Here is a 17,950-nt window from a genome sequence, read left to right on the forward strand (position 1 = left end):
TCAGATACCCTGGTTTAAAAAAAAAAAACAAAAGCAAAACAGCAACCAATCCCCTACACTGGTTTCTAATTTAATTCCAAGTCGACTTTAGAAAAGAACACCATTTCATGCAAACACGACACGTACGCTGTGATTTAAAATGCTAAAATCCCCTTAAACCAATTATGATTTTCCCCCCAAAGTCTGGCTTTAGAATGTTTCACCTCTATCTAAGGAAAAAAAGGCAAGTTTCAGAAACAAAATTAAAAACATGTTCTGACTATAGCCACACGAAAACTCTTCCGCCCACCGCCCCTGTGTATGATAAAGGTATGTTTTTATTTGTCTATCTAGAAGTAGCTTTGAGTTGGGCAGCTGTGCAATTAAGCCTAACAAGGTGTCTTCTTCCAACTTTTCACCATCCCTTTAAGGTCGTGATAGAGTCTTTGCGGTAGATTTCACCCTCTCCCCCCCCCCCATTAAATTGATGTTCCGTGGGGTGTGTGATCCTATGATGCCTATGTGAATACATGTTGGGAAACCGCCCTGCTATTTAAGCCCAGATCTGTGGAGAAAAACATCAAACAATGGTTAGCTTCGTTCCTGGGGTTCTCCTTTGGATTTAAAGAAAAAAAGGACAACATCCTTACCCTCAGAGTGTGATCCCACGATCCAGAACAAAACGCAGTCCCGTCGGGCGAAACCCTCAAAGTGCTAACGCGGTTCTCGTGACCGAACAAAATGGCGACGCGCGATCCTTTCAGAACATCCCAAACGTTTATGGTGTAGTCATTGTAGCCCGCAAATAATAAGCGTCCTGTGGACAAAATCCTGCTGGTCAGGTCAGGTTCCAATATGCAATGTTCCAATATCTGGGGGGGCTGCCACAAAGAAGGGGGGGGACATCCTATTCTTCAAAGCACCTGAGGGCAGGACAAGAAGCAACGGATGGAAAGTAATCAAGGAGAGAAGCCACCTAGAACTAAGGAGAAGTTTCCTGATAGAACAATCAACCAGTGGAACAGCTTGCCTTCAGAAGTTGTGGATGCTCCAACACTGGAGGTTTTTAAGAAGAGACTGGACAGCCATTTGTCTGAAATGGTATAGGGTTTCCTGCCTAGTGGGAGTGAGGGGTGGACTAGAAGACCTCCAAGGTCCCTTCCAACTCTGTTATGCTGTTATTCTGAATCACAGCATTATGCTGATGACACAATCAATCAATCAATCAATCAATCAAAGTTTCCAAACAGATTCATAAGTAGAAGAAAACCAGTGAAAATTCTAAAGGAAAAAATTGATCTTCAGTCAGCACAACAAAAATATAATTCTCAGCTCAACTTTTCCATCTTATGACTTTGTGATTTTACCTCAGTGTAATAAACTTCTTCCCACTCCCCTGTCTGAGTGAGTTCACTGGGCTGAAGGAAAAATTGTGGACTCCACCTTGAGCAATTCAAATCAAGAAAATGCTACACCTTTAGTTAACTTCACATACATTTTTTTCTAACTGAGAGAGCCGAAACACACCTAGAGTTGAAGGACTAACTCCAGGAGCAACTGTTTTAAATCTCAAGGTCTGGAAGGGTTTAACTTCACCGATGGAATTGCTTCGCTGCTATCTATGCCAAACTAAACTGGAGGAAGACCACCCTTAATTCTTCCCCTGGTTAGTTCCGCGAGCAAAGAAAATACATCAGGGTTCACGTCTCACCACTAAGAGAAAAATCCACACTGGACGCCCCAAAGATGATGCTTTCTTTGGAATAAATAGCCACCTCTCTGTCCGCTCGGAGGTCATATAAACGGCACTCAAGAAGGGAAGAAAAAAAAGAAAATTCATTATCTAGAGCATTTTTAAATGATATGATCATACACAAGATTCTGGCCACGCCAGTAAAACTCCTTTACGGCCCTGTAATGCCATAATTAGGGGTAAATTCAGGGCAACTGGATGGAGCTGAGCACTTAGTGGCCTGAGGCCCTTCCTGACACCACGTGGAGTATGCAGCAGCAGTTATTTTCTTTGTACCCTAGGAGAGAAACATCTGCCGCTACCTAGGATTGAACTCTCAACCTTCTGAGTGGGAGGTGAGCGTCTTCACCACTAAGCCAACACGCCGCTCATCTTAGCTATGCCAGCAAACCTACATAAACCTGAATTACTGTGCCCTATGCACCGATAAGTTACTTCAATGTTGCCCAGATGCGCTGGGTTTTAACTCCCATGGATTCCATGAGTTTCTTTGATCATTCTAGGGTCACCTTTCCTAAGCTGTCTTTCTTCAAGCTGTTGGGATCTCAACCTCCAGAATTCTCATGTATGGCCACGCTGCCCAAGGAATTCTGGGAACGGAAGGCCACACATCTGGAAGTTGCCCAAGAGAAATTGAAATTAGAAACTGGCGTTGGAAGCACATTCTGGGCTGTGAAAACCTAGCATTTGGTACCTCAACTAATGGATTGCCTTATCAAAGCCCATCTTGACCTTTTTGGTTGACCAGGTAAATTATGAAGTGGCTTCCCAAGAAAATACATCTTCTTTTAGAAAGTACAAGGATGCATTTATTTCAAAGGCCCCTTTTCCCTATTCAACTGCCTGAGTCACATTCACTAAAGATTTCTTGGCTGCTTTGGGAGATTATTATTTTAGCTTATTTTTGTTTGCGACAGCATTTTTACGCCACCTTGGAATAATCTTTTGGCATGGAAAGATGGGGGCAGGATGTCCGAAACAAACCAATAAATAACATTTAAAATAAGCTTCCAATAACATTCCATCCTTCTTCTACCTCATTGTAATTTTTTTTCCTCCCACATAAATTCCAAAGCTGTGGTTTGGCTCGTAGAGATTACACTCAACTCATTTGTTTAGGATATTTCTTTGGCTTATTGATTTGTCTCGCTTCCTCCAGGAGTCCAGGGCAAAATATGTGTGGATTATTCCTTATTAACCCTGCAAGAGCAGTGAGGATGAAAAGATCTGGAGAAATTTCAGGGCTAAAAAGGAATCTTAAACTCAGGTCTTCCTGGTTGAGATTCAACAAGGACAGAGATAGAGAAATTCGGCATCCCTTAAGTAAGCTGGCCAAGAAAATAACCATATGCGTTGTATCTTGAACTAAATTCCCAGAAGTCTTAGCCAATGTAAGAAGGGGATGCTGGAAGTTGTAAGAGCAACATCTGCAAGTCAAAGACTGTCCGTCCTTAAGTCTAGATCTTATAGATCCATGGGGTGGTAATGGGAAAATTTTAGAAGAACATTCATTGACCTAAGAACTGGGTGTCAGACAGAGACATGAGATCTCAAGTCCTTCAAAGGATCTGGAATTTACACTCTCATCTTTCCCAACTACTGGCTGGCTTGGTTGAGGTTGATAGGAATTGGGAGTCTCACACTATTTACAGGACTGGCTACTAGTTCTTCTCTTCTCTACTGGCAATGATGGGTAATACACAACTAATGAGAATGTGTGGCTTGATAGGAACCCATCTGTGCCCTCCCAACTCTTGAGATCTTTTAGATCTTTCATTGGGATGTGTGTGGATTCCAGTCGACCAAACATCCCAAACTACAAGTTATTTCTCTGAACACCACCAAACATCTCTTCTCAACCCACATTGGAGGGACAACAAATGGTCTTACACATGGTAGCTAAGAGTTGATAGCCACTTCATGGCACTTAATCAGTCACTCACAAGCTGCACCCAATAAGTCACTGGGGCTCTATCTAGGTCCCAGCCTTCATTCATGGGAAAGGCATGTGTCTCTCAAAATTAAATAATGCTACATACTGTGGCATCATCTGAGCCAGAGGCAAAGGCGTCTCCACTTGGGTAGTATCTTCACAAAGAGGAAGAAAAAGAGGTCAGCACACTTTTGAAGCAATATTTGGGAATCCTTGCAAAACACAACTGAGCCCTTGGACTTTCCCTTGATCTCACCAGGCGATGGCCCTGACCACATGGTTTGGGTAAGGGAGATTCTTGTATTGACTCACATCCAGATTTTCACCAACAGTCGGCAAACCAAGATCATTTGGATCAGTCCTTGTCAGGAGCTAGCAACCAGATCCCCAGGTGAAAGGTTCAAGTTGACTACTTTATTGTGTTCTACCCATAGTACAGAAATCTCCCCAGACTGCTTGCCTTCTCTTGGGAACAAACAATTATGGTCCCATGGAACTTAAAAGAGGTCAGCGCCCTATGTCTCTTGTGACAGTGCAATGACTCAAGGCTACTTCCCCGCTTGATCCCTCCTCTTTGCCTGGCTGGGCGTTTCCCAACAGTTCTTCATGTTGGGTCCAGAGGATGGTAGAGCGACCAAGAGATGCCACAAGAGGCCCAACCCATCACCCCCTCCCTCTACTGCCCTCCACCCACAAAGCCTTTCTTGTCAATAGGCCCCAAGACACCCTTTCAAAATAGGATTGTCACCTGACACCATTAATATCCGACTCATGGGTTTCGAAGGACTGAATGCACTGCCCGGTCCGCATGTCCCAGATCATTGCTTTTTTATCACATCCCTAAACAAACAACAACAAGAACAAAGTACATATAATAAGAAGCTCTACTGCCATCCCCAAGGAGGAAAAAATTGAGATGACAAAATGCACAACAGACGAAAAGATGTTATTTGTTGGAAATCTTTTTTGTACAGCATCTTAACATCTGCTTCATGCTCTCGCCCAGTTCATGAGCCTTTAAGAGCAGCGGTAAGGAGACTCCTTGTTTAGCAACCAAATTTGGGATCAGGAACTTAGTTGTTAAGCAAAGTGGTCACTAAGTGAAACCTAGACCCCTTTGATCCCCAGCCTGCATAAAAAAATAAGCCTACTTTACCCCCGACACAAATGTGTTCCCTGTTTCCGAAGGAGCAAGATCCAGGCACAAGACATCTGCCCCATGTCCGTGGAAACTCTGTAGAAGCTGCCCACTTTCAACGTCCCAGAGGGCACAGGTACCATCACCACTTGCAGTCAAGATCTTTGGGGGGTGGGGGAGGGGAGAAGGAAAAAAAGAAAACCAGAGGCCATTCAAGTAACTTGCATCAAATCATGCATTCCCTTGGCTTCTTCATTCACCAAACCCCCATCACACAGTCTTTTGATTCATATGAAAGGACTGTAAATCTCCTAAATTAATTGATTTACTAAATCTTTAGTCTTCAACTGTAGAGGAATAAGAGCCAGAGCCTGGGAGTGGAGTTAAGAGAGGGTTGTTGTTGTTAGTTGTGAAGTCGTGTCCGACCCATCGCGACCCCATGAACAACGTTCCTCCAGGCCTTCCTGTCCTCTACCATCTTCTGGAGTCCATTTAAGCTCTATCATCCTTCAAAAGGAGAATCAGGTCTCCATGAACTCAGAGAGCAAAACGCATTTGTAACCCATCGGTATGTTCAGGAGGGGATCCTATCTACGTTTCCTGGTAAAATACATGGGAAAATCCCATTGGGGGACAAACCCCCATTTGAATTTAGGGTTAGGTCTCCATGAATTCAGAGAGAAAAACAGACATCGCCAACGGATTTGGAGCGCATCGGTATGCTTAGGAGGGTGCTGACTTTTTCAGCCCGCCCTATCTATATTTCCTGACAAAATACATCAGAAAATCCTGTGGGGAGTGGGGGGGGGTGGCAAATCTACCAAGGGCTAGGTCTTCATGAATTCGGAGAGCAACCTGTATCAGTGTTAACAAAATACAAAGAGTGTTTTGGTCTTTTGTTCCCCCGTCTGTGCAGTCAACACTGGGATTAAATCAAACTCAGATATGTAAGAGCTTTATCTGCCGTAATGGGGCTGCATGCTGACAATTGATTTAAGAAGCAATGGGATACAATTCCTGTTTGAAATGGGAGCAGCAAATCAGAGCAAGTTCCATCCATTATATAGGAATTTCGCTGATGAAAGAGGCCAATGTGTAGACCAGGGGTAGGCAACCTCGGCTCTTTTATGACTCATGGACTCATGGACTTCAACTTCCCAGAATTCCTCAGTCAGCTATGCTGACTGAGGAATTCTGGGAGTTGAAGTCCATGAGTCATAAAAGAGCCGAGGTTGCCTGGAGGCCTTTTTATCCAAAACTTTCTTTTCAGTGGGTCCTCGTTGCTTATAGGCCACTTCCTAAAACACCTCCAAAAGTAAGGTTGGGATTCATACTATTTACAGTGTCCTGATGCTGCATTGCATTTGTTTTAATTCTTCCACCAGCCGCCTCTCTCTCAAGGCTACAGTTTGATATACCAAGAGCACCCCAGGTAGATGGGTGATGCCGGTTTCCATGGCAATAGACTTGCACCGTCATCTTGGGCTTATTCCTGGAAACAGCGGAGTGGGAAATAGCAATTTCCTCTGAAGCCTCTCACATCCCAGAATAGACTCCGCTCAAGCTGATATTTCGCTAGCACTCTGAAAGAAATCTAACACTGTGCTCAATTTTGCACCAAAAGCACCTTGGGCATTTCTTTCTGAGAAAAAGAGAATGTTAAGTGGAGCATCACTGAATTTAGCAAGAAAACGGGGGAGGAGGTTATATGAACATCCTCCTACCATCGTTTCTTCCTTGGTCCGTTGCCTTCCCTGGTTTCATTCAGTCCCAAGAGGAGACAAATATGAGAATCTTCTCATGGGGTTGTCTCAAAGGTGCTTTTCCAAGAGGCAACTGGAATTTCTCTGTTTTTCCCTGAAGACGTTTCAGTTCAGAACGGAAGACGCTCCTCTGATGAGAAGCAAGATGTCTTCAAACAAAAACAAAGTCCAGTTGCCTCTTGAAAAAGCACCCTTGGGACAAGCCATGACTTGGATGACCGAGAGTCTCCAGAGACACTTCTCACTGGGGTTCTCCAGCAGTAGAATGACCTCCAACATTCTGTCTTGAGAAATTGCTGGAGAACCTCTCTTCCTGAAGAACTATGGAGAAACCATCAGCCAACTTTTCTATCCACAAATTGAGTGGGGGAATTTCCAAAGTTTGCAATTTGCATTTCCATATTTTTTTATTGGGGGGGGGAAGGATATTGTTGTTAGCTGCGAAGTTGTGTCCGACCCATCGCAACCCCATGGACAACGTTCCTCCAGGCCTTCCTGTCCTCTACCATCTTCTGGAGTCCATTTAAGCTCACGCCTACTGCTTCAGTGACTCCATCCAGCCACCTCATCCTCTGTCATCCCCTTCTTCTATTGCCCTCCATCTTTCCCAGCATTAGGCTCTTCTCCAGTGAGTCCTTCCTTCTCATTAGGTGGCCAAAGTACTTGAGTTTCAACTTCAGGATCTGGCCTTCTAAAGAGCAGTCGGGGTTGATCTCCTCTAGGACTGACCGGTTTGATCGCCTTGCAGTCCAGGGGACTCTCAGGAGTCTTCTCCAGCACCATAGCTCAAAGGCCTCAATTCTTTGGCGCTCAGCCTTTCTTATGCTCCAACTTTCACAGCCATACATTGCAACTGGGAAAACCATGGCCCTGACTATACACACTTTTGTTGGCAGGGTGATGTCTCTGCTTTTTAGTATGCTGCCTAATAGGTGCGCTTATTAGTTGGACTTCAGTTCTGTGGGACAAGAAAGGGGTGACTCTGATTTTTCTCTATGAAGCATAAAGAATATTTTAGCCATTTCTACCCCAAAGGAAACAAACGAGCGTCTTTACAGGGATTGAGGAAAACCACGCTCACTCTAAACTACAAAACCTTTTTTTCCAATTTAAAGAGTAACCACGAACGGCAGGTTGGATGTACTTGCCTGCATGTCAGAATTAGTGAAACTGCAAGCTGACAAGTAGTTAGTATGCATAGCGACCGATTTCTTCTTAGCGGCCATGTTCTCGTTTTTTTCAAAGGTCAGAGGGTATACAGAGCATTTGTTATCCAGACCACTAGATTAAAAACAGGAGTAAAAAAAAAGAGAAGGAAATTCTTTTTTGAAAATATCACCAGAGTATTCTGCCCAGGATCTCTTTGAGAAAGTTGTCCATGGTAGCAAGTGTCCTAGTTCCCCCCACTGCACAAAAGAGTCTTTTCCAAAATATAGCTCAGTATTTTGAATAATCAGCTGGACCACCCCCTTTTCAGGCTGGGTAATAAAACCAACCTATTTAATCTTGCTGGTGTATCTGAACAATGCTAGTTATATGGGACCTGCAACCTTGAACCCCTCAAAGCTCCTGGATTATCAATTTATTCTGGACTAAATTGAAAGTTGGAGACTGGAACTTCAAATTCCTGAACAATCTGAGATGTAAGATATGGAGAGTCATCTCCTCCATTATCTCATTTCCCGAAGAAGTCTTCAGAAGACGCATCATGAGAGGTCCTTCTAGAACAGGGGTCCTCAACCTTTGCAACTTTAAGACTTGTGGACTTCAACTCCCAGAATTCCTCAGCCAGCTTTGCTGAGGAATTCTGGGAGTTGAAGTCCACAAGTCTTAAAGTTGCCAAGGTTGAGGACCCCTGTTCTAGAGGCCTCCTACTCTGTTTGTAAATATTGTTTAATTAACTGGTAATCATTGCATTACATTTGCTGAAAGTTCTCTTGAGGGTCAACTGCTGGAAAGGTGACTTCTAAATACCGTGGTACCTTGGTACTTGATGCTCTGAAAGTCATCAAATTAGGGACTCAACGCATTTTGACATAAACATTTTGTCCCAGAACTTGTTTGTTTGGTACTCAACGCACAAGCTAGAAGTTGTCAGCACTGGCTGGCTCATCGCTCGCTACCCTTTCTGGCCAAAACAAAGGGTCACGGGTTAAGTCACACGGTTAGTTTGGAACTTATTTTTAGTACTCGTTGTGCTTCCCAAAAACAATTAACAACGAGTACCAAGGTACCACTGTAACTAAATATAAAAGAAAAACAGATCTTCTAAGTGATAGCCCTGGTATACGGTATCTCCAGAGGTGGGTCTGGCCCATTCATTTCCCAGATCTCGTTTGAAGTCTGCCTGAATGTAATTGTGAATATAATCGTATTCAGGCAAGCTTTTGAAACTTAATGATGATGGGTCTCCTCCTGCTTGTTCTTCTACCTGTTTTTTATTTGGGCTTGGTTATTTTACCGAAGGAGGGGGTTTACACCATTCCATTAGGGTATATACGTTATTTTGACGTTTTCAGATAGTGCCCATAGAGGCAAGATAAAACTATTAATGTGCATTAATATATTCATGCAGCCAACCCATTTCTCTTACAACCAATATTAAAATCCAGCCAATATTAAAAAAAATTCCATTTTGGAACCAATCGGTTTAAGAGAAGAGATAGCATCATTTGTCATGATCAAAACACTGGTTTTCAAATATCTCATGTTAAAGAGGCTTCTGCTTACCCACATGCAATGGCGCATCCAGATGGAGCATATGCACACGCCATCACCCATGTGCATGGCATTGTCACCGCGTGCTCCTGAAATACAAAGCATTCTTTGCTACTCCTAAGCCCGTGGTGGTGAACCTATGGCATGCGTGCCACAGGCGGCACGCGGAGCCGTCTCTGGTGGCACGCAAGCCTTTGCTGGGCAGAGCTGCTCCCTCCTCCTCTCCACGCATGCACAGCTCTCCACAAAGCTGCACATGTGCCACACCCACCCATGCTGCCATGACCACCATAGCCATGCCCACTCGGTGGCCATGCACCTGGCACCCGGCGATGCATAAGTGGGTTTCGAATTGCAGTTTGGGCACTCGGTCTCTAAAAGGTTAGCCACCACTGTCCTAAGCCAACATTTGACCTAGCCTTGCCACTGGACAAGGGACTCTGATCTGGAAAACTCACTGAGATGTTAAAAGAAAAGACCCCAGGGCAAAACACAGCCAATTCCTACAATACCAACCACAAATTTGGTGGATATCATTAGGCCCTAGCCAAAATTTGGGATCTTCATCCTTACGCATCAATGCAATGAAAGACAAAATAGGATGCGCTTTTTCTCCCGTCTCCCCCATCAAACAGATCCTTCAGACTGTGTACACCATCTTGATGTTGTAAAGCAACTCACCTTATTGGTGGTGAAGGCATCCCAAACAATCACCTTCCCATCCTAAAGAAGGAAAAATTAAACACTCTGAAACGTGTGAATTTATTTTGAAGCGACACCGCAATTGAGTCCACTATGAATTCTGCTTACACCTTCTGCCTATAATTACAGGAGTTTATGAGGCAGAGGAGACATGACTTAATTAAACCGATAGTGTGTCAACTTTCCAAAGATACATCAAGTCTAGACAAAAGTAAACCCTTTTGAGATATCACCATGAAGTCAGCCTAGATATTCTGCCTTAATCAATCTGATCTTAGTGGCAGTCAAGGAAGGTGGCATTGTTATCCCATGATGTCGCCATGACTCATGAGTGACCCCTGGTGTACATCAAGTGGGCTTTGGTTGGCCACCACCAATGGTTTTTCTTTGGAGCTTCCCATGCTATTCTTAATCACCGTGAACCTTTTTATTCCTACTCCTACTCAGCTGTGAGGCCAGAAACAGGATCCAGTTCCAGCCCAGAGCAAACCATGCTTATCTAGATGGACATCTCAACTGGCCAAGCATTTCTCCATCCAAAGGGAGAACCTCAGGGAGATTTTCACCTCCATCACAATCAGACTAACTGGTCCTTGTTAGGCTGTTGGCTCTAGAGTCTAGACAAAGCATGACTTAAGACCTCCAGGTTCCCTTTGTTTCAGCTTTTGCGCTTATGACAAGGAGTCTTGCTGTAGCATCAACCCTGGAGAGCATGATAAAACGTATTCTATAGCATGTATTCACCCTGAACAATAGAGATAATAATGAACTGATTGTAGACATACATGTCCTTCTTAGGAAAAAAAGGGTACTTGGTTTCTATTCTGCTGGAACGTCAATTCTTTGACAGAGAGGATGGGTGAGACAGAAGATACAAAAGGCTGAGAAGCATTGGTCTAGACCAGGGGTAGGCAACCTTGGCTCTTTTATGACACGTGGACTTCAACTCCCAGAATTCCTGAGCCAGCATGGCTCAGCTTGGAAACCTCTCCCTTTCCCCTCAGCATGGCTGGCTCAGGAATTCTGGGAGTTGAAGTCCACGAGTCATAAAAGAGCCAAGGTTGCCTACGCCTGGTCTAGACTAGGTGTTTCTCAACCTTGGAAACTTGAAGATGTATGCTGGGAGTTGTTGAGAAGCCCACACAGCTTCAAGCTGCCACAGTCTCGAAAGAAGCTGAAAAGACAATATAAACAAATAAAAACTCCTGTTACCTGGGATGAGCTGACAATTCTTCTTTTGTCCTTGCACCAATCCATACAGAGGACTTTATTCCCATGGCCTTTCAGGGTCCTCCGTGTTTTCATCACAAACTGTCCCAAAGCCTCCACGCGCTCCGCCACCTGGTGCACTACGAGAAATTCACAGCGGCATTGACCCCAGAGCCACCACTTGAAGCAGGCCCAAATCAGGATCCCATGCAAGAAATCCAAGCTAAGAAGGGGATTAGCAGAAGTCCTGGGGAAGCAGTGTGAACCCAGGGAAATGAAGTGGGCCTGTTTGCATCCAGAGCAAGGACCAAAAAAGATGGATAACCTCACCTATTCAAAGACCCGGTCTTTGATTTCCACCTTTAGAACCACAACTGCACTGAAAAGTAATTGGATCAAGTGAAAAACAATTCCCCCCCCACCTGATATTCTCTAGGTATGTTTGGACTTTAGGATTCTTAATCTCTAGCCCAGGGGGAGGCAACCTTGGCTCTTTTGTGACTCGTGGACTTCAACTCCCAGAATTCCTGAGCCAGGCAAGCTGAGGGAAAAGGGAGAGGTTTCCAAGCTGAGCCATGCTGGCTCAGGAATTCTGGGAATTGAAGTCCACAAGTCATAAAAGAGCCAAGGTTGCCTACCCCTGCTCTAGCCAGAATGACCTTTGACTGGGAATTATGGAAATCTAACCAGGAATGAAGTACCTAGCTGCCTACCATTGATCATCAACTCAACATGTATTGGCCGCAGCACCAGAGAACAAGAACAAACTTATTTCTAAGCAAACGTGGAATTCTGCAAGGGTTGTTTTCTTGCAATTTCCAACCTCTAGAAGTAGAAGCACTATTCAATTTTATTTATTCACACGTTCATCTAAAAGAGGCTCAGGTTGGCCCACATGATTGTTCTCTCACCTTTCCTACTGTGAAGTAGGGTGGATAGAGGAACGACGATGGTAGCTGCGAGTCACCCACAGAGTTGTTAATGAAGTGGACATCTTTTTTTCCCTTCGTTCCTTCTTTCTCTTTTTTGTGTTAATTTAAAACTAAACTTTTGGGAGATGCTTTCAATTATCTGTGAGATCCTTTGCGCATTTCTCGTGTTGTATGTGGACTTGCTCTCTTATAAAAGCAGAAGACATGGTCTACCAGTCCCGCTGTGCAGAGGAATACTGCAAATTTGAGGGGAAAGGACTTAAAGGATTTCTGGGATCTTTTATGCCCGTTGCCTTTCAGAAAGTAGATTTTTATTTACTTATTACAGACCTTTGGAGAATTCTTTTATTAGGTCCAACAAAATCCCACCGTGTCCAATTTTTCAAATTCTACAACTCTCTTCATCAAGTTGGGCAATCAACCTCGTTGGAATTCTGGATACGGCTGGTCCTTTTATGTTGCACCATTAATTCTCCTAAACTAGGGGTCTCCAAACTTGGCAACTTTAAGACTTGTGGAGTTCAACTCCCAGCCATGCTGGCTGGGGAATTCTGGGAGTTAAAGTCCACAGGTCTGGTTTAGGAGAATAATTCTGGGAGTTGAAGTCCACAGATCTTAAAGCTGCCAAGTTTGGAGACCCCTGTCCTAAACCAATACAGCCATATTTATGTCTAGTTTAATGAAGGGAAGGACGAGGGGGGACATGATAGCAGTATTCCAATATCTCAGGGGCTGCCCCAAAGAAGAGGGAGTCAAGCTATTCTCCAAGGCGCCTGAAGGCAGGACAAGGAACAACGGGTGGAAACTAATCAAGGAGAGAAGCAACCTAGAACTAAGGAGAAACTTCCTGACAATTAGAACAATTAACCAGTGGAACAACCTGCCTCCAGAAGTGGTGAATGCTCCATCACTGGAAGTTTTAAAGAAGAGACTGGACAGCCATTTGTCTGAAATGGGATAGGGTTTCCTGCCTAAGCAGGGGGTTGGACTAGATGACCTCCAAGGTCCCTTCCAACTTTATTATTATTATTATTATTATTATTATTATTATTATTATTATTATTATTATTATTACTACTACTACTGGTAAAATGCTGTCTTTTAGGAGCTATCCTCTGTACTAGGAAGAGAATAAGCTTCTTTAAAAAGCATCAATTCTCATCCTAAAAAAAAGAGCCCCATTAAAACCACATCAAACCTTCTTAAAACTGCAGTTAAAGAAGCAACGGCCATTCACACAGGCACTTGACAGACAGCTTCAAAAGCCAGTCGGAAAATTTCACTCTGCTTTCCAAAAACGCTTCCAAACGAGAGGGCCAGTTAAAAAAAAAAAAAAAGCTGAATTCAGATTTTATTTTTTTTTTTGCAAGCAGGCTGGTTTTGCTCCCAGCGCATCCTTGACAAGTTCCAGGACAGATTCCTCTTTTGCACAAATGGAGCACTTATGGGCCAAACAGGCTTTGAACTCCCACAACTGGCCTCTGTCTTTTGCTGGCAGGGTTGTTTCTTTGGCAGGACTCCTGAACCCAGTACTGACGAGCCGGTGCCTTATGACTTATTTGGCTATCATTCAGGCAACCCATTTCTGCCTCTTTAATCCTCCCGTTGATGGATTAGCCGTTCAAAAAGCAACCGCTAGCATCCCAAAGAAGCTTTCTCTTTATATTTTTGGAAGAACAGAAATAGGTCTCTCTCTTGCAGGCATGCAAAGCTGATTCCCGTCTGCTAGAAAGCCAAATATTGGTGAAGGAGTCGGGAATTTTTAAAGCATCCCCTACTTTTCTACTCTGGGAAACAGGTTCACCAAGCCTTGGAGGACCCGGTGGGTTTTGACCCCATTGTTCAAGGCCAAAGACTCTAAAAATGTCAGAGTTCCTTGGAAGATAAAAAAATATCAGTGGAATGCATTTATTTCACTGGGAAAGAAAAATGGACACAACAAAGGGGACAGGAATAAACTTCTCTTAAGCCTCCCCCCCCCCTTTTGGCTGGAATGCCCTGCACTCGATATGAGTCCTCAAACTGGTCCATGCATCTGAAAAGTTTAACAACCCAAGGAAAATAAAATGCATTGGCTGAGAAAAGCAAGTAAGGCAGCTTTAGATTCAGACTCCGAGGCCATTTGTCTGAAATGGTATAGGGTTTCCTGCCTGAGCAGGGGGTTGGACTAGATGACCTCCAAGGTCCCTTCCAACTTTATTATTATTATTATTATTATTATTATTATTATTATTATTATTATTATTATTATTATAGGGCCAAGGACTTTTTGTAAAATCCTTGTCAAAAAGTCTAATAGTGCAATTTGAGGATGTCTGGACTTCTATTCCCAGAGTTCCCAGTGATACTGAGGAATTCTGAGATGACTGGGGAATTCTGGGAATTGAAATCAAAATGCTAGCTAGGGAATTCTGGGATTTTTAAAGATTTTTTTTTTTAAATCCTGCCTTTATTGTTTTTATAAATAACTCAAGGTTACAAATGCATGTAATACCCTTTCCTCCTCCTATTTTTCGCACCGCCAACAACCCTAGTGAGGTCAGTTGTCAGCCTTTTGCAGGTCTACACCCTCCAGATATGTTGGTCAACTCTCAGCCACAGCTGGCTAAGGATTGGACAGTTGGTGCTGGACACATCTGGAGGGGATGAGTCGAGGAAGATGACTAGGGAGGTCCACTCGGCTCAACCTAGTTCCTGTCACTGGACTGCGGTGGTGATAGAATGACAGCCCATGTAGTCCTTACAGAAGGAAGTGAGACACAATTTCATCTATTTTTGCCCTCCGTTTGTCTGAAATGGTACAGGACAGTGGTTCTCAATCTGTGGTCCGTGGACCCCATGTGTATGTGTGTGATGTCATCACAGGGATCCTGTCCAGTGCTTTAAATCTTGAGTTAAGTCTTGGTGGTCTGTGGCCACAAAAGATATTTAAAGGGGGGGGGTGTCTGTGGGGAAGAAAAAGTTGAGAACCACTGGTAGAGGGTTTCCTGTTTGAGCAGGGGGTTGGACTAGAAGACCTCCAAGGTCCCTTCTAACCGATATGGTTATTCTGTTGTCCAGAATTGCTGTAGTTGGGCAGCATGAACTTTTTAATACATTATAATTCAAATAGATTATGATTCCCACCCATCCACCCTCGAATTATGCAAGCATATTCATGGCAACCGTTAACAACTCCAGCCAAGTTCAAAGCTTTTTCTTTTACTGGGTGGCAGATCCTGGTCTCTGCAGAGCGGAAAAACAACAAGGCTCCAAACTCCCCCTCCCCAAATCCAGGGGTGCTTGGAGGGTTGATTGCAAGGCGACTCCCCCCCCTCCCCAAGAAACAGCAGTTTGCAAGCCCAGCCTCGCCCAAACCTAGTTAGCTGCCCACCAACCATATATGAGCTGCCGCCCCCAGACCGCCCGGGCTCCGGGCCATCTCGAGGGCGCCAGGTTGCAAATAGGCAGGGCTGGAGCGTTTCTAGGGCGCCGGAGCCCCATTTCTCTGGCCGGCGGGAGGAGAAGGGCAGGAGACCGGGGGGGGGGGGCAAAAAGCAGGCAGGAAGGGAGGGGGCCCTTCTCTTCCTCATCCCCCCCCATGACCCATGGGAGCCCCCTCCCATGCCCCCTTGGCCCGCCGCTGCTTTGGGGCTTGGCCGGGCATCTCTTCGGCGTCTCCACCCAGCGGAGCCCGTTGTTTACGCCGGCCAGCCCGGCATCCGCGAGGGGGGCATGGCCGGGGCGGCGCCCCTTCCCCGCCCGGGGCTGCCCCGGAGGGACCCGGTTCCCGCTGCGCCCCGCCCGGGGTTGCAGGAGAGGCGGCGCCCAGCTGCCTGCCCGCCTGCTTCCCTCCGGCGATGCCCGGGGCGCAGCCCGCCCGGCCCGGCCCGGCCCGGCCCCGACTCACGCTCCACGTCGTGCAGCTTGGCCCTCTCCTCCTCCAGCTTGCCCTTGAGACTCTCCGCCTCGGTCTTGAGCACGGCCAGGCTCTCCTTCTCCTGCAGCCCCTCGGTTGCCATCTTGGCCAGAAGGGGAGAGAGAGGAGCGCGCCAGTCAACCAGCCAGCCAGCCAGCCAGCCAGGCGGGGATGGGGAGGGGAGGATGGGGAGGGGAGGGGACGGGAGGAAGGAGGAAGGGGGGAGAAGGAGGAGCCTCCGCCCCCGCCGAGCCGGGGCAGCCCTCTCGGGAGCGCGCGGCAGCGGCGGCGGCGGCGGCATCCACCGATTGATGGAGGAAGAGTGGAAGCCCCGCGCAGCCTTCTCTGCGTCTGCGCCCTCCAGATGCGCCCTAGGACTACAGCTCCCGACCCTGGGTCAGGAAACGTCTGCAAGAAAACTAAGCAAGCTCAGAGAACGCCAAGGACCCCAGAGCCCTCCTCCACCTCCTCTCCACAAACCCCTCTCCCTTCTAACACTGATGATGTTACCTAGTTTGGCTAATGAAACGTCTGCAAGAAAACTAAGCAAGCTCAGAGAGCACCAAGGACCCCAGAGCCTTCCTCCTCCTCCTCCTCCTCCTCTTCTCTACAAACCCCTCTCGTAACACTGATGATGTTACCTAGTTTGGCTAATGAAACGTCTGCAAGAAAACAAGCAAGCTCAGAGAGCACCAAGGACCCCACACCTCTCCTCCTCCACCACCTCCCACCCTTCTTCCTTCTAACACTGATAATGTTACCTAGTTTGGATAATGAAATGTCTGCAAGAAAACTAAGCAAGCTCAGAGAGCACCAAGGACCCCACACCTCTCCTCCTCCGCCTCCTGTCCACAAACCCCACTCCCTTCTAGCGCTGATGACATTGCCTAGATGGATCCTGAAATGTCTGCAAGAAAACTAAGCAAACTCAGAGAGCACCAAGGACCCCGTAGCTTTCCTCCTCCACTCCACAAACTCTAGTCCCGATGATGTTACCTAGTTTGGGTCAGGAAACTTCTGCCAGAAAACTAAGCAAGCTCAGAGAGCACCAAGGGCCCCTCATGTCAACCCTGAGCTACAAATATTCGCCTTTGTTGGTACTACTCCCATCCTCCACTCTGCTAGCAGGGCAAAGGGAGAGGTCAGGTAGATGGGGTGCCACCAGCTGGAAGGGGCAGCTTTCCAGGCTTCCCCTGCAGGCTGGCCAATTTGAGGGAACCCCGGTGGCATCTGACCAAGGGTGGGAGGGGAGGACCCATTTGGGGAAGGCTGCCCCATAAAGGCTTAGGGAGGGACGGGCTGGAATGGCTGGATCTTCTCCAACCAGGCACTCCTGGCAGAGCCAAGGGGGAATTCCAGGAAAGGCTGTTCAAGAAATCTGGAAGGAAGGGGAAGGGGAGGAAGGAAGGAAGGAAGGAAGGAAGGAAGGAAGGAAGGAAGGAAGGAAGGAAGTAAGTTTTATACAAGTTCAAAGAAAGGAAGAATTCTGAAGTTTGCAAACCAACTTGCTCTCTGTATCCCCTGATTTCAGTTCCCAGAAGATTCATAGCAGAGGAAAAGAAGGTCCCTCTGGAACAATTCTCCAGATGTGGAGAACTACATCATGCCTCACTGGTTAGCCAGGGATGATGACTTTTGCAGTCTAGTTAATGGAGGGGACAAGATCTATGTGGAGTTGGATATAGAGTGGAGCTGGGTCATTTATTTTTTTTGTCTCCGGATGCACCCAAAATAGAAGGGAACCCCACTAGATCCACTGAATTCCCACCAAACAGCCTTCAAACAGTTGCAGGCCGTACCTGTTTTATGCAGAACGAACAGCAGCTGCGTTTCTCCGATTTGCAGTATATTTGCTGGAGAACTTTCTCTTTGTTACAAATGTCGCACGGCCCAAAAATATTGAGCGCAAAGGTTTGGTCACACAT

General features: G+C 45.9%; 1 protein-coding gene across 1 annotated transcript; it reads right to left on the reverse strand.

The window, feature by feature from the left end:
- GNB5 (G protein subunit beta 5) lies at positions 1-17,950 on the reverse strand. Its single transcript, XM_015823706.1, has 12 exons — positions 17,825-17,950; positions 16,017-16,128; positions 11,199-11,335; positions 9,966-10,007; positions 9,297-9,373; positions 7,715-7,847; positions 4,822-4,965; positions 4,414-4,505; positions 3,772-3,820; positions 1,691-1,787; positions 630-796; positions 1-9 (listed from the first exon to the last, which is right to left on the reverse strand). Exons 1-12 carry the CDS (start codon positions 17,948-17,950, stop codon positions 1-3), a joined length of 1,185 nt encoding a protein of 394 aa, XP_015679192.1.

This window comes from Protobothrops mucrosquamatus, unplaced genomic scaffold (genome assembly GCF_001527695.2).
Source record: "Protobothrops mucrosquamatus isolate PMUCROS unplaced genomic scaffold, P.Mucros_1.0 scaffold1956, whole genome shotgun sequence".
NCBI lineage: Eukaryota > Metazoa > Chordata > Lepidosauria > Squamata > Viperidae > Protobothrops > Protobothrops mucrosquamatus.